The 17,218-nt window shown below is 39.3% G+C and overlaps 9 protein-coding genes across 9 annotated transcripts; 5 read left to right on the top strand and 4 right to left on the bottom strand.

Moving 5' to 3' along the window:
• The first annotated feature begins 147 nt into the window (after nucleotides 1-147).
• Nucleotides 148-2,503, top strand: Gasu_18950 (ATP:ADP antiporter, AAA family). The gene is made up of 3 exons (XM_005707345.1): nucleotides 148-346; nucleotides 395-1,376; nucleotides 1,434-2,503. Exons 1-3 carry the CDS (start codon nucleotides 255-257, stop codon nucleotides 2,370-2,372), a joined length of 2,013 nt encoding a protein of 670 aa, XP_005707402.1. The 5' UTR covers nucleotides 148-254; the 3' UTR covers nucleotides 2,373-2,503.
• Nucleotides 2,504-2,507: 4 nt separating this feature from the next.
• Gasu_18940 (uncharacterized protein) lies at nucleotides 2,508-3,152 on the top strand. Its single transcript, XM_005707344.1, has 3 exons — nucleotides 2,508-2,768; nucleotides 2,817-3,001; nucleotides 3,049-3,152. The coding sequence occupies exons 1-3, from the start codon at nucleotides 2,523-2,525 to the stop codon at nucleotides 3,119-3,121; spliced, it is 504 nt and encodes a 167-aa protein (XP_005707401.1). The 5' UTR covers nucleotides 2,508-2,522; the 3' UTR covers nucleotides 3,122-3,152.
• A 4-nt stretch (nucleotides 3,153-3,156) lies between these two features.
• Gasu_18930 (uncharacterized protein) lies at nucleotides 3,157-5,057 on the bottom strand. The gene is made up of 3 exons (XM_005707343.1): nucleotides 3,474-5,057; nucleotides 3,305-3,420; nucleotides 3,157-3,239 (listed from the first exon to the last, which is right to left on the bottom strand). The coding sequence occupies exons 1-3, from the start codon at nucleotides 5,049-5,051 to the stop codon at nucleotides 3,200-3,202; spliced, it is 1,734 nt and encodes a 577-aa protein (XP_005707400.1). The 5' UTR covers nucleotides 5,052-5,057; the 3' UTR covers nucleotides 3,157-3,199.
• Nucleotides 5,058-5,117: 60 nt separating this feature from the next.
• Gasu_18920 (calcium-transporting P-type ATPase) lies at nucleotides 5,118-8,715 on the top strand. The gene is made up of 3 exons (XM_005707342.1): nucleotides 5,118-6,222; nucleotides 6,279-8,024; nucleotides 8,073-8,715. The coding sequence occupies exons 1-3, from the start codon at nucleotides 5,141-5,143 to the stop codon at nucleotides 8,512-8,514; spliced, it is 3,270 nt and encodes a 1,089-aa protein (XP_005707399.1). The 5' UTR covers nucleotides 5,118-5,140; the 3' UTR covers nucleotides 8,515-8,715.
• Nucleotides 8,716-8,737: 22 nt separating this feature from the next.
• Nucleotides 8,738-11,232, top strand: Gasu_18910 (E3 ubiquitin-protein ligase BRE1). Its single transcript, XM_005707341.1, has 9 exons — nucleotides 8,738-8,807; nucleotides 8,863-9,895; nucleotides 9,944-10,042; nucleotides 10,094-10,345; nucleotides 10,398-10,499; nucleotides 10,548-10,646; nucleotides 10,703-10,822; nucleotides 10,878-11,064; nucleotides 11,115-11,232. Exons 1-9 carry the CDS (start codon nucleotides 8,746-8,748, stop codon nucleotides 11,174-11,176), a joined length of 2,016 nt encoding a protein of 671 aa, XP_005707398.1. The 5' UTR covers nucleotides 8,738-8,745; the 3' UTR covers nucleotides 11,177-11,232.
• A 5-nt stretch (nucleotides 11,233-11,237) lies between these two features.
• On the top strand, nucleotides 11,238-14,652 carry Gasu_18900 (oxysterol-binding protein-like protein). Its single transcript, XM_005707340.1, has 5 exons — nucleotides 11,238-12,027; nucleotides 12,082-12,915; nucleotides 12,972-13,479; nucleotides 13,532-13,767; nucleotides 13,833-14,652. The coding sequence occupies exons 1-5, from the start codon at nucleotides 11,260-11,262 to the stop codon at nucleotides 13,980-13,982; spliced, it is 2,496 nt and encodes an 831-aa protein (XP_005707397.1). The 5' UTR covers nucleotides 11,238-11,259; the 3' UTR covers nucleotides 13,983-14,652.
• Nucleotides 14,653-14,666: 14 nt separating this feature from the next.
• On the bottom strand, nucleotides 14,667-15,357 carry Gasu_18890 (uncharacterized protein). The gene has a single exon (XM_005707339.1). The coding sequence runs from the start codon at nucleotides 15,349-15,351 to the stop codon at nucleotides 14,743-14,745; it is 609 nt and encodes a 202-aa protein (XP_005707396.1). The 5' UTR covers nucleotides 15,352-15,357; the 3' UTR covers nucleotides 14,667-14,742.
• Nucleotides 15,358-15,362: 5 nt separating this feature from the next.
• Nucleotides 15,363-16,357, bottom strand: Gasu_18880 (PUA domain protein). The gene has a single exon (XM_005707338.1). The coding sequence runs from the start codon at nucleotides 16,252-16,254 to the stop codon at nucleotides 15,694-15,696; it is 561 nt and encodes a 186-aa protein (XP_005707395.1). The 5' UTR covers nucleotides 16,255-16,357; the 3' UTR covers nucleotides 15,363-15,693.
• A 9-nt stretch (nucleotides 16,358-16,366) lies between these two features.
• Gasu_18870 (U6 snRNA-associated Sm-like protein LSm3) lies at nucleotides 16,367-17,107 on the bottom strand. Its single transcript, XM_005707337.1, has 2 exons — nucleotides 17,006-17,107; nucleotides 16,367-16,951 (listed from the first exon to the last, which is right to left on the bottom strand). Exons 1-2 carry the CDS (start codon nucleotides 17,099-17,101, stop codon nucleotides 16,775-16,777), a joined length of 273 nt encoding a protein of 90 aa, XP_005707394.1. The 5' UTR covers nucleotides 17,102-17,107; the 3' UTR covers nucleotides 16,367-16,774.
• Nucleotides 17,108-17,218: the final 111 nt, after the last annotated feature.

Below are 17,218 nucleotides of genomic sequence, written 5' to 3'. Positions count from 1 at the left end.
AGCTGCATATTTTCTCGTTACGAAACGTAAGTCTCTTTTTTACTGAGAAAGTATTCAAACAATACAAAAGCACACGAACTTCTAAGGATAATATTGGACTTTTTTGTCTTTTTTGTGTTGCTCAAAAAGTTACAATTTCGTTACGCTTCAAGTGAAAGAATCGCTCATTATTGGGTAAAGTGACGCAAATTGTCAGCTTCACTCAAACTTGAATTCATTCTGTGATTGTAATTTCTCGTCGTTGTTGGTCTGAAATGGTTCAGCCTTCCTCGTTTGTTACCAACTTGGTCCATTCGTCTTCGCACTGGAAAGGGACCAAGCGGCAATCAGTCTCACGAAAGAACAAGTAAGCGAACATTCACGCGGTTTATTTTTTTTAATAAGCTGTTCTTAGTGTTGCACATTTTTGTCCCAAAGAGACAAGCCGTTTCTCCCAAGCAAGTGGAAGAACAAAGTGTTGTCACAAGCATGGAAGCGAGACCTTTTATAGAAATGAAGCAGCTTCTAACAATGAACTTTCAGGAACGGCTCGAGTGGAACTTTCGGAACATAACGAGAGACTTGCGTTGAGTAGTTATCCAGCGGTGCCTTTTCCACAGCATCTATCAAGCAACCAAGCTTCCTTGTCTCTTTTGGCCACAGCAATTGTAGCTACTTTAGGGCAGTGGTTTGGGAAACTTGTTAGGAGTAAAGCGAAAGACGTGGACTTGCTTTCCCCACAATTTTTGCAAGCCAACGGTAGTGCAGGTAGTACCGATGGATCTGCTTCAGTAGGTGCAGATGGAATTGCCAAGGCTTTACCTCCCAAGAACGAGCTGAAAAAGATCCTTCCGTTGGGTGTCATGTTTTTTATGATTCTATTCAATTATACTATCCTGAGAGATACAAAAGACGTTCTCGTAGTGACAACTACAGGAGCAGAAATCATACCGTTTCTTAAAACATATGCAAATCTTCCTGGAGCAGTCTTATTTACTATTGCCTATTCAAAGTTATCGAATATGTTTGATCGGGAAACTCTATTTTATGTTTGTATCGTTCCCTTTATATTATTTTTCCTATCATTTGCTTTTGTGCTATACCCGTTGAGACATGCACTTCATCCTTATGCCTTTGTGGATTGGATAGCTGGTTATCTTCCCGCTTCCTTTTTTGCTCCTTTGGGAATCATTCGCAATTGGACTTTTGCTTTGTTCTACACCCTTGCCGAATTATGGGGATCTGTTGTTGTATCCTTGCTGTTTTGGGGTTTTGCTAATGAAGTAACTTCAGTAGATGAGGCAAAAAAGTATTATCCTCTGTTTGGCTTGGTTGCGAATGTTGCTCTTATTTTTTCAGGGCAGTATGTACGATTTGTTTCAGATATTCGTCGAAAGGTAGGCAGTTGTTGAATGTGATAAAAGTTATTGAATATTTGTAACTCATTCTTGTAGTTACCACCTGGTGTTGATGGTTGGGGTGTTTCATTGAAATATTTGATGACAATGATAGGAGTTGCTGGTTCAGTCATCATTCTTGCAATGCTATATATTCAGAAAAATGTGCTGACCGATCCCAATTGTGTGGATATGAGTAAAAGAAAGAACACTAAACAAAAGACCAAGCTGGGCTTAAAGGAGAGTGCTGTTTATCTGGCCAAGTCAGCTTATATTCGGAACTTGGCTTTGTTAGTCATTGCGTATGGTATGTCGATTAATATTGTTGAAGTATCATGGAAGAGCAAGTTGAAAGAAGCCTTTCCTGATCCTAATTCTTATTCAACCTTTATGGGTTGGTTCTCAACTTGTACTGGTTCGGTAACACTTATCATGATGCTTCTTGGTCGATTTATTTTCCGAAAGTTTGGTTGGGGATTTGCAGCTCTTATTACTCCAACTGTTTTGGGTATTACTGGCTTTTTATTCTTCTGTTTAACTCTCTTTAGTCGCCAGTTGCATCCAGTCGTTGGAATGCTTGGAACGACACCTTTGATGCTTGCAGTGCTTGTTGGTGCTGCACAAAATATTCTTTCTAAATCGAGCAAATATTCGTTGTTCGATCCTTGCAAGGAAATGGCTTATATTCCATTGGACGCTGAACAGAAATCTAAAGGAAAGGCTGCAATCGATGTAATTGGCAATCCTATGGGCAAGTCTGGTGGTTCGTTTATTCAACAGGGTCTTATTTTTGCAGTGGGTTCTTTAGCAGCCTCAACACCCTATCTTGCTTTTATATTGTTTGTTATTGTTGGTATGTGGATAGCAGCAGCTCGTTCTTTAGACAAACAGTTTCAAGAAGCCATGAAACGTTCAGAAGTTGCAGAAGTGATGGCGAAGACAGGAATCCAGGATCCTATAGAAGCCGCCAAAGTTGCAAAAGAGTCCAAACAATGAATGAAGCATGGCGTTGTGTGGTTGATTGTGGGTATTTTTGTTGAAAGAGTCGTTTAAAAGACAGATAAATCGTTTTTCTTTATGAATTTTTTTGGGTCGTGATATGGTTTGATAAATGTAAATAGAAAATCCGTTTGTTGTTGTGACAAGATGATGCCCACCATTGCTGCTAATGAATTGGTCTGTCATCAATTGATTGTACGTACGGGAGAGCTGGTGATATATATATATATATATATATATATATATATATATATGCCTGCAGCAGACATCGAGTTGTTAAAGACCTATCGAATATTATGCAAGTTAGCAAAAGCCATCCCTAGTCCGGCCATTCGAGAAGAAACACGGAGAGAAATCCGACAGTTATATCGTGATTATTATAAGAGAAACCAGGTGTGTTCTTCTCAATGTTTTCTCACTTCGTGCTTACAGCTGTACAAGTTGGAACAACTCGAAGAACTTGTTCAATCTAAATTATTTGGGTTAAAATGTATTATTCCCAAACAACTGTGGCCTCGTTGTGTCGCCCATTCCGGTCCTGAGATGGGTAACTTGACCAAGACTTTTGTTGTTCGCAACGGGAAACTGGAAGAAACGACAAGTTCAAGTCCTTATGAATATACAAGGTAGGTTCACGAATCCTTTGTTTTACGTCCAACTAACAGCAACGGAGAACTATTGACCCTGATGACTTACGACGTCATAAGGAGCTCTTGCGAAGAATGCGATATGGAAGAGTTGAATAGATGCATCCAAAATACTATTCCATTTATTCCAACTGTTCCAACCGATCGATCATTTGTTCCAATGTGTCTAGTTCCTTTTCAATAGCACGCAATAATTGCCTTTGATTCCATAAATACTCTTTCATGTAGTGGAGAGAACCACTAGGTTGAACACTCCATTGTTGTTGAGCCTTCGAAACCAACCNTTTCTTTTCCGATTGATGCCACAAAAACAAAATAAATAAAATAACAAAAATGAGAAATAGACAAACATTTTTCCAACTCAACAACATGAAACAAGATGAGCACAAACTCCGTAACTAAACAAACAAATGAGAACATACTCAAGGAAATATTATATTTATATACTTACCTGGTTTCTCTCCAATTGCTCTTCTCTCTTTGCTTTCGCATCCGTATTTTTGCCAAGCAACAAACGAATGGTATCCATAAACAATTCAAACCCTGCTCGACACTGTTTCTCTGTTTCTCTAAGAATAACACCTTTAAACATCGTTTTTTGCAAAAAGATAACAGAAAATTCTCGAATCAGCTCACATCCACCTTGTGCTTTGGCACGAATAAAGTCACGTTGATACACAAAAAAGGACTCCGAATTCGGGTTATGAAGTGTTTTTATGGTTGTTTCGATATCTAAACCAACAACAATTCCTTTTTCTGAAGTTACTTTACACCACTGCATTTCCACTACTTTAGTTTTCCAAGTCATCAAACCTGCCCAAATAGTTTTCATGTAACGAATCGAACGAGTGTAAGTCACATCCGACTGCAATTGAAAGAGAGCTTCTCCATTATGGAGTTTCTTTTTCTGTGACTTTGAAAGCTTCGAGTCATTCTTTTCATTGGGATCCAACTTCCACTTCGAAACATGAATATCCGTATTACCCAATCTTTTCTGAAAGTCGTAAGTTGCGACAGAAGTATCTGAAAATGCTAACTGAAACAGTTGTTCAACAGATATTGCAAAGGAATGATGACCGATATTTATCAAATGACCTTTGTCTGCAGGCCTCGGTATACCTTCCTCTTTTCCTGTAGCTAAATTATCTCGAGCAGCTGTGTCCCTTTCACTTGTTTTTATAGATACCGGTTTCTGAATGTCGTGATTGGTCTCTTCAGCAACTTTGTGGTAAGGCTCCATTGTAAGCGAGGAACTTGTAGTAAGTGATTTGGGAGATTCTGGATATCCTGTGCTGTCTCCGTGACTATGTGCACTTTGTGGGTCTCTTACTCTTGCTGGAAGGCGGTCTTCAAAGGCTCTTACTGCCATTATGTTCATCCAATATCGATACAAAGTTTCATATGTCTTCTCTCTCTTAAGAAAGGTAGCAAATAAATAGGGAGTTCCCTGTAATTCGATCTCAATCGCGGTATCAAAAGAAAGATAAGTTCTCTTTCTGATGGCAGTGATATCTGCAAAGGCAAAAACTCTGACTAACCGAGAACCCCAACCACCGAGAATACCAGCAGTAAAACACAAAAACTTGGGGGTAATATAAAGCCAGCCTTGTCGAAGTATATAATAATATTCCAGAGCACAGCTACAAAAATCGACTACCGGTTCTTCACTTGGTGAGGAGGTCTCTTCACTTGAAAAAGAACCATTTTGTAATAATCTTGACCACTCTTCGTCAAAGTTTTTCATAAGATTTTTTAGTTTGAGTTCATCTAAAGCCTGCTTTGGGTCGCCATGAGTGTCTGACTGTTTCTTATCTTCTCTCGTGCCTTCTTCACTTTGTCCGTCTGTACAGTTCGAGGACGTTGTTTCTTGCCATGCTTTGTCCGTCACTTGTTCTTCCAGTGAGGGCAGTGAAGACTGAACAGGAAAACTAGTAGCAGTTGGTTCGGTCTCTTTACTCTCTTCCCCTTTCCTTTCTGGAGTAACAACTGTAAGAGAGTTGACATCTCGTCTTTGAGCCAATGTTTCCATAAATCGACCTGCTGAGGGGGATTGCAGTGATAGTCTCTTCTCATAACGGAGCTCAAGTTGCGACTAGTCTTCTGTGATAGACAAGTAATATGTCAATATTACAAAAAGCTCAAATTTCCTGTTTCTTGTGTATAGGAACTCAATCTTGGTTATCGGTTTTCCGGCGAAGAAGAACACTTGTCGATGATATCGTCGTGAGTCGTTTTGGCGCCTTTTTGCAGCCGTTCACTTTAGTTAGACGATCAACAAGAGCAACCAGGAATATATTCACAACAAGAAAGTTCTGTAGTTGCTCCTTGAATCAACTTCAAGATCTATCTGTTTCACTGAATCTGGAAGAAGTAGTTGCAACTGCTAGTTTTCACTCTCCACAACAAGTACTTGACGCCCTACAGGTGGACGTACAACGTGGTCTAACAGAAGAACAAGTGAGACAACGCCAAGCAATATTTGGAAGAAACCAAGTGTTGCAAAAAGCGAGTGTCTCCTGGTGGCAACGAATAATGGAACAGTTTCAAGATCGTTTAGTATTGTTGTTATTGGCGGCTGCCTTCATTTCGTTGGTTTTGGCGTGGAATGAGCAATCGGATAACGGAACTTGGAATGTTTTTATAGAGCCTGTAGTTATCTTGACCATTCTCGTGATCAATGCTGTTATAGGAGTAGTACAACAAACCAATGCGGAGAGAGCAGTGGAAGCTTTGAAGGCATATGAGACTGATGAAGTGATTGTTATTCGAGATGCTGAAAAGTTTCCGATGGATGCGAAAGAGTTGGTTCCTGGTGATATTGTTGAGTTGAATACTGGAATGAAAGTGGCAGCAGATATGAGGATTGTGGAAATTCTCTCGAGTGTCTTGTTGGTAGACCAATCCATTTTGACGGGAGAAAGTATTTCCGCTTCCAAAGTATCCGAACCTATTCAACAAGTTTCTAATCAACGTTTGGTGATACAAGATAAAGCCAATATTCTCTTTCAAGGCACGACCATTACTCAAGGACGTTGTATTGCAGTGGTGGTTGGTATTGGCAGTGCAACTGAGTTTGGGAAGATACAATCTGATTTAAGTGACATGAGCCAGCAAAGTTTGCAGACTCCTTTGCAACAGAAATTGGATGAATTTGGTAAGTTGTTGACCAATCTAGTGTTGGTCATATGTGGAATCGTTTGGTGAGTTGTTGTTGTATTGGTAAAAGAAGGAATGACCTTTTGGATCCTTGGAACAGGATCATTCATATAGACAAGTTTTCGGAGCATGGAGGAATCATTGAAGGAGCGCTATATTACTTCAAAGTTGCAGTTGCATTAGCAGTTGCTGCAGTTCCTGAAGGACTACCTGCAGTTGTTACCACCTGTCTAGCATTGGGAGCTCAAAGAATGGCAAAAGAAAATGCTATTGTAAAGAATTTACCGTGTGTAGAAACTTTAGGCTGTACTAGTGTGATATGTTGTGATAAGACGGGTACTTTGACAACCAATCGAATGAGAGCTCAGCAAATATTTCTTGTGGATTGGCAACGAGATGAAAACTTACAGTGGATGGAGATTCAAATGGTAGAAACTTCCAATGTTGAAAATAGTGTGGAAACTACTTTTTTCAACAAACAGACGTCAGATACTATTCAACCTAGTTCGGTTCCCTCTCTTATTCAGTTGGGTTGCATTTCTAGTTTATGTAATGATGCTACCGTTAGCTTTCGTGATGGCAAGTCATATCCCTTAGGCGACCCAACGGAACTAGCATTATTATATTTAGCCGAAAAAATCGGCGTAGAACCTTTTTCTTCCGAGTCCTTTATCAATAACTTTTGTGCAAATCCTACAGACATCCAGTCAGCAAATCTTCCTGCTCGATCGTATTGGACATCTCATTATAGAAAGAGAAGAACCTTTGAATTTTCTCGCAGTCGCAAGTCGATGAGTGTGTTGGTGGAAAAACAAATTGAAAATAACGGAAAACAATTATCTTTGTTAGTAAAAGGTGCACCAGAAAATATACTGGATAGGTGCGGATATATTCAATCGTCACAAGGAAAGGTGATTCCACTTGATATTTCAAAGAAACAAACCATTCTTGAATATCTTCAAATTACATTATCCACAAGCTCTTTATCTTTGAGATGCATAGGTTTTGCTTACAAATCAGGTACAGCCGAATTGTTGTATGCTTCGAATAAGGATGATTGTGCTTATGAGGAGCTAGAAACCGACTTGATATTTATTGGTATAGTTGGAATAGCAGATCCTCCAAGAGAACAGGTAAAGGATGCCATAAGTCTGTGTAAGAGTGCTGGCATTCGAGTGATCATGGTTACGGGGGATAATCCGATTACTGCGCAAGGTGTTGCCCGTCAAATAGGATTGTTACCTTCGGAGGAAATGTCTTCATCCAGCAAGAAATTGAATGTTCTAACCAGCCACGATTTCGATCACTTGCAAACCAATTGCTCTTCTGAGTCTATCTATTCAGCTATTCGTGATTTAGTTATTTTAGCACGTGTTGAACCACTTCAAAAATTAAAACTGGTTGAGTATTTGCAAAAGGGTCATCAGATAGTTGCCATGACAGGAGATGGAGTCAACGATGCACCAGCTTTACAGAAAGCCGATATTGGTATTGCTATGGGTTCAGGGACTTGGGTAGCCAAGGCTGCTGCCAAAATTGTTTTGGTAGATGACGACTTTTCTACTATTGTTGCAGCAGTGAAGGAAGGACGTTCCATCTATATGAATTTGAAACATGTTATTCGTTATGTCATTTCGAGTAATATTGGAGAAGTTTGTTGTATTTTATTAGCTTCGGTCTTGGGAATGCCTGAAACGCTTATTCCAGTGCAGTTGTTATGGGTGAATTTGATAACAGATGGTTTACCTGCCACTGCATTATCTTTTAACGCTTCTGATTCCACTTTGATGGAGCAACCTCCTCGTTCTCCTCAAGCTCCTTTTGTGGATGGACCATTGTTATTTAGGTGAGAAAGTATTTTCATTTCTTTGTGTTGTATTTTATTATCTTCAAGATTTCTCACTGTTGGAGGTTATATTGGAGTTGCAAGTATTGGTGGTTTCGTTTATTGGTATTTGTTTTCACCCAATGGACCGCATCTTACTTGGCATGAATTGACTAGTTATGAACAAATGACTAACCTGTGGAAAAGCGACAATGAAGGCAAGACGATGGCACTCAGTGTACTAGTAATCAGTGAAATGTTCAATGCACTCAATGGATTATCCGAAAGTCAAAGTATATTTCAACTCACTCCTCTTTCCAATCCTTTGTTATTAGCTGCCATATCCATTTCAGTGACGTTGCATCTCATGATTGTTCATATTCCTTGGTTACAGCATGTCTTCTCGGTGACTCCTTTATCAGTTACCGAATGGTTGGTAGTTGTAGGACTTTCTATTCCTGTTGTAAGTATTGAGGAAGCTTTCAAATGGTTTTATCGTCAAAGAAGATGAAGAATGATTGAGTAGTGTGAAGAGGGGGGGATGTGGAGTGAGTCGTTGTTGATTCATCACTCTCTCTAAAACTTGTAATATCAATATCAATATATATATATATATATATATACATATATATATATATTTGTACTATTCCTACCTCTGAAGCTTGTCTACATCCCCTTTTACCACCTTTCTAAGAAAGGTACTATGGAGAATCGGTATCCTACTGCTTCTACCCAACACCCGATGGACAAGGAAAGAAAGGCAAAGGAAGAAGCTGAAGAAAGCGACTCATTCTTTGATGCAAGGCAAGATTCTTGTAACTTTTGTACTACTGAACTTGTCTCACTTGACTTTCCTTAGCATAATCAAGTTTCAAAAATATCAACTCGTGTCCAAGGTAACAGAACAAGAGTCAGAAATAAAGCGGTTACGGAAACAAAACCAAGAACTTTTACTCTCGTCACGCGTGTTGTTACCAACCTTGGAAAAGTGGCGAGAAAGGCTGACCAAAGTGATAAAACAGGAACATACCGAATGCAATGAAAACCAAGTAAAAAGGAGTGAAGAACACCAAGTATTGGTTCAAATACAAGAAGAACTAGAGGTACTATGGAACAATACGCAAACCAAAAGTTACTCGAAAGTTGCAGAGACAACCGTTGATGGCGCTGCTGTTGCAACAGAATCTAGTAAAATACAAAAGTTGGAAGCGGAAACGAGTCTATTGAGAGAAGAAATGGAAGAGTTGAAAGTGGAAAGAAGTTTTCTAGGCAGGCAGCTTGCAAGATTGCGTTATCAGCTGGACAACATGGTGAGTAGTCAACAAGAAGCAGAGAAGTCTACGGCTGCTAGTGCCGCTTTGAAAAAGGAAGAAGAAGAGTCCGCAAAGACAGAAGACTCTACAAAGGAACAAGAGTTATTAGCTCGATGTAAGGATGCGGAAGCTTTGGCAGACAGTCGATTAAAGGAACTGCAAGAAGCGTTAGAAGAAAGGAAGAAGTTGGTTGTAGAGTGGGAACGTTTGAAAAGTGAACGATTAGTGGCAACAGACGACGTAATAACTCAAAGTGCAGTTTACTGTTCCTTGAAAGCTGCTTTTGAAAAACTACAACTGCAACAGATAGAATGGGAAAAAGAGAAAGACAACTTGAAAAAAGAAAAGGAAGAGTTGGAACGGGTCATGGAGGAAAAATATGGCTTGCAGATTCAGAGATGGAAAAGAAGAGCATCTGAGTGGAAACAGCAGTTGGAGGACGCTATCCATGCAAGTAATGAAGCTAAAAGCCAAAGAGATCAAGCGCTTATGCGTTATGAAGCAAAAAAATTGGAAGCTGAAAACGATTCTCAAATAGAAAGTCTACGAAGATCTCTCACAATGTGGGAAACCAAGGGAGTATGTATGGATAAAAGTCTCAAGTCAAGGTAGCTGACAATTCAAAAGCAATTTTTAGAGCAAGAAAAGCAACATTTAGAGAAGCAAGTGGAGGATTGGAAACAAAAAACTCAACGTTTGGAAGAAAATGTTCTAAAGGAGATTAGGGTAAATATTCTGTTTGAGTTTTTTTCTTTGCTTAGATGCAACCATTTGTAGGATAGAAAACTTGTATCTAACGAAATTGTTGAACAGCTTCGACATGAAATCGAAGACGAAAGGAAAAAGTCGGATGAGTTGATTGGTGAAATAGAGTCGTTATCCAACATGTTTCGTGACGTGGAAGATAGTAATCGTAATTATATGAATCAGTTGATGGAGAAGGACGAACAGATATCGAAGCTATCAACCGAACGTTTAAAGCAACGTCAGCAAATCATCAGTTTGACGGAGTATAAGAAGACTATGCAAGTGAGTAGCATTTACAATGATTCAATTTTTTATATGAAACAATATGCCAAAGGTAAAAGCGAAATCAGATGAAGAAAGAATAGCAGCATTAGAAAATTCTGTTCAGGCTGCAAAGAGACATGGAGTCGAAATTCAGAATGTAAATAACAAATTGGTTCGTCGTTCCATTTTAATTGATTTAATGGTTGAAACTGTTATATAGAATGAGGAACTTCGAACGCTGAGTGCCGAAGTAGACAGACTTCGGAAGGTTTCTGAAGAACTAGGAACCAAGGCCCGTCAAGCAGAAGTTGAGAAAGAGGTTGAGTTTGAACTAAATGAGTTGAAACTTGAATGAATGGCGAGTTTGTGTTTTAGGAGATGAAGCGAATGCGTGATGTTACAGTAAGACGTTTAGAAGAAGTAGTGAATGAGTTGCAGAGTCAACGATATGAGAAGAAGCGTTTAGAGGAGCTCAAGTCACGGTTGGAAGACAAGGTATATCGATATCATCTCATTTTGTGTGAAGGTTTCTTCTTATGAGAGATTCTAGTGTCAACGTTTGGAGTCGATGCATATGGCAGGAGAAAGTGAACTTTTGAGAGACGAATTGATACAGGAATTGAGGAAGAAGCTGTATTGCTCAGTATATACCAATTTACCCAAAGATTGTGTTTTGTTGCGTTGCGGTCATTTATTTAGTCGCCAGTGTATAACAGATTTAATCACTCAACGAAACAGTAAGTGAATGATTCTCTATTTATCTATAAATAGAATAACTATGTAAAAGGAAAATGTCCAGTTTGTGGAGATCGCTTTGGAACGGAAGATTATCGTCCCGTCTACTTTTAGGAATTTCCAAATCATTCAATAAAAAGGTTATTGTTACGCACAAAGCCATTGTGGATAGAATTGGCAAGACCAGTTAGTGAACTATGAGTGACTCTTCTTCAGAAAAAAAGGGTAACTTGACAAAGAACACAGAAAAGCCCAAATTGTCAAAACTGGAAACCACAGGTGCTCCTAAAACGATACCTCCAGAACACTTTCCGGTTTCCAACAACGAAGCAACTTCTGGACAATCTACTCAGACAACCACAGTTCCTAGTCATAGAAGAAAATTGTCTTCAGCTTCTGGTGGAAGTGCCAATTCCTTATTACTTAGAGCAGGTGTTCCTAGGATGGAAGGACACCTGTGGAAGTGGACTAATTACTTGAAGGGCTGGCAACGAAGACTATTTGTTTTAGAGAATGGAGTGCTTTCATACTTTGCTGAAAGGTCTACTCCTCTTCCAGAAAATGTTTCTCCCGATAAAAATGAAGGAGTGGATAGCAGTAACTTGACTATATGCAAAGGGAGAATTAATTTGCAGTTGGCAGTGATCACCCCTCACGACACTGACCCTACTCGTTTTGCTATCGACGTGGACACCAGAATTTATCACTTGCGTGCAGACTCTAAGGAGTTACGAAACCAATGGGTGGATGCGCTGTGCAAGAGCAAATCATACTTTGAACAATTGGTCAACAGAGCAGCTATGAGATTGCAAGTTAAAAGTGCTAATAACGAAGAAAAGACGAAAAAGCCAGAGTCTGCTATAGGAAAATCCACTTTGGGGTCGAAGGAACCACCTCCAACCACAAAACAATCAGATCAAGCTGCGACTACTCGTGAATTAGCTGTGGGTCAACTATCATTGCAGGTATGATATGCTATAAGAATATGGATGGAAAACCTAATGATGTTTTTATTCTAGGATGACTTTGATGAAGCAACAAAATCGAGAAACGGATTGTTAGCAGAACTGGGTAGAGTACAGAGTCGTCTTCGTTCCTTGGATTCTAAGACAATATCTACTGCCGAAAGTTTTCTGAAAAAGTTGGAAGAAATTTTTTCCCCCGATTCTGCCAATTCTAATGCGATAGCTTTGCATACAGAAAGTACTTCAACTTCTTCTACTGTGACAAACACGTTGCAAGGCTTGACGGATACCATTAATTGGGCTATTCATGTATTGACGACTGATGAAGGTTTATGGTTGCGGCGCTTGGCTGTAGAAAAAGAACGACGAATGCATGTGGAGACTATGTTAGATACTCAAAATCGCACTACATTGGAACAAAAGGAAGTTGGTTCTCATCAAAATCTTGCCAGAACAGTTTCAGTATTTGAACATGACTTGGATGAAGACGATGGCACTGAGTTTTTTGACGCTATTGGAGATAGTGTTCGCTCTTCCATGGATTTGTTATCTCCTTCACTTGCAACAAGTGAACCCGACGAAGATAATGATGCAATATTCAGTCCTCGAACTTCATCGGGAACTTTACAACGAAGAACCAAATTGCCTCAACCCAAAGAACTGATGCAAAAGCCTTCATTTTGGTCCGTTTTGAAAGATTCGATAGGAAAAGATCTTTCTAAGATATCCATGCCAGTAACATTTAACGAGCCTTTATCTTTTTTACAAAGAATGGCTGAGGACATTGAATATAGCGAATTACTGGATAAAGCTGTTACTTTAGAGAATGAGTTTGATCGATTGCTACACGTGAGTGCCTTGGCTGTAAGTCATTATAGCTCAACTGTGGTAAGTGCTCCAGTATTTTGAAGAGTACATAAAAAGGTTTCATTCTTGATAAAAAGGGTCGAACAGGAAAACCATTCAATCCAATTTTAGGCGAAACTTATGAATTGTTTCTTCCAGAGAAGAACTTGCGCTTTGTGAGTGAACAAGTGAGTCATCATCCACCCATTAGTGCATCTCATGCGGAAGGTGGAAATAATGAATGGGTGTATTCAGCTGTTCATTTAGTAGCCAACAAGTTCTGGGGAAAGTCTATTGAAGTATTTCCTACTGGGACAGTTCATGTTTTTCTTTCCAAGTACGGTGATCATATAACTTACGAAAAAGCTACTACATGTGCTCACAATATTGTTATTGGCAATGTATGGATCGATAATTATGGAGAAATGGTATTAACCAATCATCGAACTGGTTCCTATGCAGTTGTCAAGTTAAAGAAGACTGGTTGGTTGAGTGACATGCGTTCGTATGGAGAAGTGAAATGTGTTGTTCATGATAAAAGTGGAAATCCTCAAAGGAAAATGAGTGGTTCCTGGCTAAGTCACTTAGAAGAAGAACTTCCAAATGGTAAGAACAACATTGCTCATAGAGAAGGAAAAATTTTATCTTTTCAATCAAGGTGAAAAGCGTTTGATATGGCGAGCTGCTAAGAGGCCACCTCCAGAAGACTCTGCTGGCTTTAATTTCACTTGTTTTGCTATTACTTTGAATGAACTTACGCCAAATATTGAAGAAAAGATTCCGCCGACGGATTCTAGAAGGAGACCTGATCAACGTGCCTTGGAAGAGTCTCGTTTTACGGATGCAGCCAACGAGAAACAACGGTTAGAAGAGAAACAAAGAACTTCAAGAAAGGTAAGAAATCAAAGGCTCTTTTCATTTTTGTTGTATAGTGAGTGAATGGGATGATTGGGGAATAGATGAGAGAGTCGCGAGGTGAAGAACACGTACCGTTATGGTTTGAATGGAAGTATGACGAGACAACTGAAAAGAATGATTGGAAATTCAATGGAAAGTATTATATTCATCGTAAAGAAAAGAAGTGGGATATGTGTCCGGATATATTCTAAAAAGTCGATCAGAATTGGGAAATTCTATCGAGCAAATCATCTGATAAGAAATGAGTCTTTCCTGATGGGCATTCGCTCTCCGTCTCCTTCTTTCTTTCTGCTTGTTTGTATAAAAAGTTTGCTTTTCTCCAATCAACAATAGAGCCAATAGGACAATCGAAAGGCTGTTCACATTTTGTCCAATTCGATATGGTTTGTTCATTGGTTACTTGAAATGGTTGGAAATGGTTCTCGTCACAAGATGTTGTATCATGTAATACCATTTCCTCTTTTTCCATACAATACAATAGCAGACCCCACGAAGACTTACAAGTTGACACCATTTTGCAAGTTTCCAACCACGAACTCACTGAAGCTGTAGTAGTAGTATCCAACCCTATTGAGAACTCATTCATCTTCTTCAAATATATATGAATAGAAAATTCTATCAATTGGTTCAACCATTTCAGTTCCATTTCAAATAACCATTGTCGCATTTCTACAACTATGCATCTCAACCAACCAAATATCAACGATATTCGCTTTGTTTGGTTCGTCGCCAATAATTTCCATCCTCTCACGAAGAGATACCAATATAGCCTTGTTACAAAGAATGGCCATCTTTGTTGGAATACTAGCAAAGCGTCATTCCAACGCTTCCAAATAGCTTCTACGGAAGCATTCCATTGGTAGTCTTCAGGTATCAAGTAATCATTCACCAATGCAGGAAATAGTAAGCTACCAACACTGGAGCCTGAAATATTTTTGGTTATTTGTATAGCTAATGAGCGTTTCCTTTCTTTGGAACAACCATCCTGAGAAACACAATTAGGAAGACTATCTTCGTCATGAGAATCCATACCTGTTTCGAAGAGTCCTCATATAATTGCAAGTATGACAAAATATTATGATTTATAGGGACAAGTTGTTCCCACTGCGCAAAGAAATAATGTTTCTTCAACCATTGGAGACACTCTTTGGTAGCAAATAACAAAGCTTCCCTGGAAGGCAATGCGTTGTGAGAGATATCGTGGCGCATTTCCGCAACGAATACGGGTAACCCCAACTGTGAAGCTAACCCTGTTACTGATACAGCATACGATGACTCTTGCATGTTATCCACCATTCCGTTTACCAATCGAACAATGGCACAAGCTAAAGCCAAGGAAAATATGGGCTCCGTGATAGAGTCTTGTTTCCAACATAATTCTACCAACTGAGCTCCGGAGTCCACTGCCACAGGGATGGCCATTTTTTGTCTCCAGTGGGATACAATTTGCAGTGACTCGAGTACTTGGGAAAGGTCACCTTGAAACAAGTGATCTACAACTTGGTACCACTCATCCCAGTTCTTCCATGGAAATAACTTGGCACCTGATGCTTTTAACATGGACGCCATAAAAAGAGAATGAAAATTTTACTTTCAAATACTCACGAGTCTTGACACAACTCTACACCATATTTCTCTCTCTGTCTCTTTTCCCATACATGATTAGATAGATAAGCGCATCCATCATCCAATGATAAATAAATGCAATCAACGGCGATGATGACGAGTACTTGCGAAAACACTTGTGTGTATGTTGACATATTCGTACTGTCTGAGCACTAATAGTCGTTGATAACCCAATCTTATTCAAAGAACAATTGCTAAAAATCCTACTTGGGTTTCTTCTAGTAGCCAAAATATACTTCAAGGGAACAACTCCACCAGCCACTTGTCTACAAGTTTTTATGACTGTTGTTCTCCCAAAGATAATTTCCATAAACCATCGTTGAGATAGTGAATATTTTCTACTGCCACTCCTTTGTTCACGTTTTTTACATCTTCCGTCGACAGTTTTGTGACACCTACTGCCAACGCATGTTCCTTCCCTTCAGCAAATATTCCTACCATACGATTGCTACCTAACTCTTCATCCATTCTTGCTCCAGCACTCGTTAAACCAGGACACATTATATCTGCTCCTTTTAGTATATGCCTGATGGCTCCTTTATCTACTTGTAGTCGTGGCAACAGAAAAGGATACGCGTGTAACAGACGCAAACTAGGGAAATAAGGTCCTGTTCTCAAGTTGAAAAATATTGGCTGTTCATAGTTGATCGAAATAAGATTCATATGACCATGGCACTTGATGAGTATCCACTTTTCCTTCCTCGGTAGAATATCTTCTATAAAAGGCTCTACTGAAGGAAACTGTTCCAATATTTGGTTACGGATGGACCGTTGCACTGAAGACTTGATAGGAACTTGAGAAACTATATCTCCTTGAGGATTGAACTTTTTGAACATTATCGTCTAGTATCGTCAAACTAAACTTGGCCGATTAACAACTCGACGACATGCAAGAGCAATGTGTATGTGAGTAAGAGGGAGAGAATAAAGGAATTCAAGGTTAATATGATTGTTACAGTTCTACTAGTTCGAAAACTTGGAACGCCTTGAAAAAGCAAGTCGATTTGAAAATCCTGCGTAGATAAGTATTAAGTCCAGCTTTTATAAAAGGCGAGATGGTAATCGTGTAGAATAACCCACAAACAAAAATAAATACGAAACGTGAGTTCACAATACCCTTCACAAGTCTTTTCTCCTTCCCTAACACACTCAAAGGGTACACTCCAGCTTGTACTATATAACTTTCCAACAAAAAGCAACCTAGAATATTTGTTTTTAGTTTCTCAAAATCTGTTCAAGATAAAGTTTATCACGAATCAATATCAGAAATCTCATGTATCGTCTTCATAATAGCATTCAAGGTAAAGATTCATCATCTTAGGATGCTACGAGCAGCTAAAGAAAGCAGCAACTTACCTTATGCAGTTCGAAGCGGTGGCGCAACCAATATCACACCGTCTCCACGGACGAATAACATTGGCATCTTCCTTTTCACCGCCTTTATGAGTTCTTCTCCCGTTTCATCATCCACTTCCACCTTCAACGCAGTTTCTTCAACATCGCTCAATACCAAATTCATGTGTTGATCAAAAGCCTACTAGACCCTCAACCCAAACTCTTGTGAAGGCAGCAATCATTATACACCAACCTGTAACTTTCCCCTGAGTTCTCTGTCTCCACGTAACTTGACAAGTATTTCTTCATCCAGTGCCAACAAAATTAAGTCTAGCGGTTGTTGAATCATTTATCCAATCCATTTTGCCAGGTTAGTTATGATGTAGTCTATTTTGTCAAGTGAGTGAAGATGTTGTCTACTCATCAGTGCTGATTGTATTCTCAGCATCAGTGCATTCTTTTATGA

Source organism: Galdieria sulphuraria (assembly GCF_000341285.1).
Source record: "Galdieria sulphuraria unplaced genomic scaffold scaf_12, whole genome shotgun sequence".
Classification (NCBI taxonomy): domain Eukaryota; phylum Rhodophyta; class Bangiophyceae; order Galdieriales; family Galdieriaceae; genus Galdieria; species Galdieria sulphuraria.
The sequence above is the reverse complement of the archived record's forward strand: the minus strand, read 5'-3'. Positions and strand labels throughout refer to the sequence as shown.

Coding starts and splice junctions, on each gene's coding strand:
- Gasu_18950 (XM_005707345.1), top strand. CDS start 255: ATGGTTCAGCCTTCCTCGTTTGTTACCAACTTGGTCCATTCGTCTTCG. Junction 347..394: donor TCAGTCTCACGAAAGAACAA/GTAAGCGAACAT, acceptor AGCTGTTCTTAG/TGTTGCACATTTTTGTCCCA. Junction 1,377..1,433: donor TTTCAGATATTCGTCGAAAG/GTAGGCAGTTGT, acceptor TCATTCTTGTAG/TTACCACCTGGTGTTGATGG.
- Gasu_18940 (XM_005707344.1), top strand. CDS start 2,523: ATGATGCCCACCATTGCTGCTAATGAATTGGTCTGTCATCAATTGATT. Junction 2,769..2,816: donor ATTATTATAAGAGAAACCAG/GTGTGTTCTTCT, acceptor CAGCTGTACAAG/TTGGAACAACTCGAAGAACT. Junction 3,002..3,048: donor AGTCCTTATGAATATACAAG/GTAGGTTCACGA, acceptor ACAGCAACGGAG/AACTATTGACCCTGATGACT.
- Gasu_18920 (XM_005707342.1), top strand. CDS start 5,141: ATGTCAATATTACAAAAAGCTCAAATTTCCTGTTTCTTGTGTATAGGA. Junction 6,223..6,278: donor GTCATATGTGGAATCGTTTG/GTGAGTTGTTGT, acceptor TCCTTGGAACAG/GATCATTCATATAGACAAGT. Junction 8,025..8,072: donor GATGGACCATTGTTATTTAG/GTGAGAAAGTAT, acceptor ATTATCTTCAAG/ATTTCTCACTGTTGGAGGTT.
- Gasu_18910 (XM_005707341.1), top strand. CDS start 8,746: ATGGACAAGGAAAGAAAGGCAAAGGAAGAAGCTGAAGAAAGCGACTCA. Junction 8,808..8,862: donor GACTCATTCTTTGATGCAAG/GCAAGATTCTTG, acceptor GACTTTCCTTAG/CATAATCAAGTTTCAAAAAT. Junction 10,346..10,397: donor AGTATAAGAAGACTATGCAA/GTGAGTAGCATT, acceptor AATATGCCAAAG/GTAAAAGCGAAATCAGATGA.
- Gasu_18900 (XM_005707340.1), top strand. CDS start 11,260: ATGAGTGACTCTTCTTCAGAAAAAAAGGGTAACTTGACAAAGAACACA. Junction 12,916..12,971: donor GTCATTATAGCTCAACTGTG/GTAAGTGCTCCA, acceptor CTTGATAAAAAG/GGTCGAACAGGAAAACCATT. Junction 13,768..13,832: donor AACAAAGAACTTCAAGAAAG/GTAAGAAATCAA, acceptor ATTGGGGAATAG/ATGAGAGAGTCGCGAGGTGA.
- Gasu_18890 (XM_005707339.1), bottom strand. CDS start 15,351: ATGTTAAAAGCATCAGGTGCCAAGTTATTTCCATGGAAGAACTGGGAT.
- Gasu_18880 (XM_005707338.1), bottom strand. CDS start 16,254: ATGTTCAAAAAGTTCAATCCTCAAGGAGATATAGTTTCTCAAGTTCCT.
- Gasu_18870 (XM_005707337.1), bottom strand. CDS start 17,101: ATGATTCAACAACCGCTAGACTTAATTTTGTTGGCACTGGATGAAGAA. Junction 16,952..17,005: donor AACTCAGGGGAAAGTTACAG/GTTGGTGTATAA, acceptor AGGGTCTAGTAG/GCTTTTGATCAACACATGAA.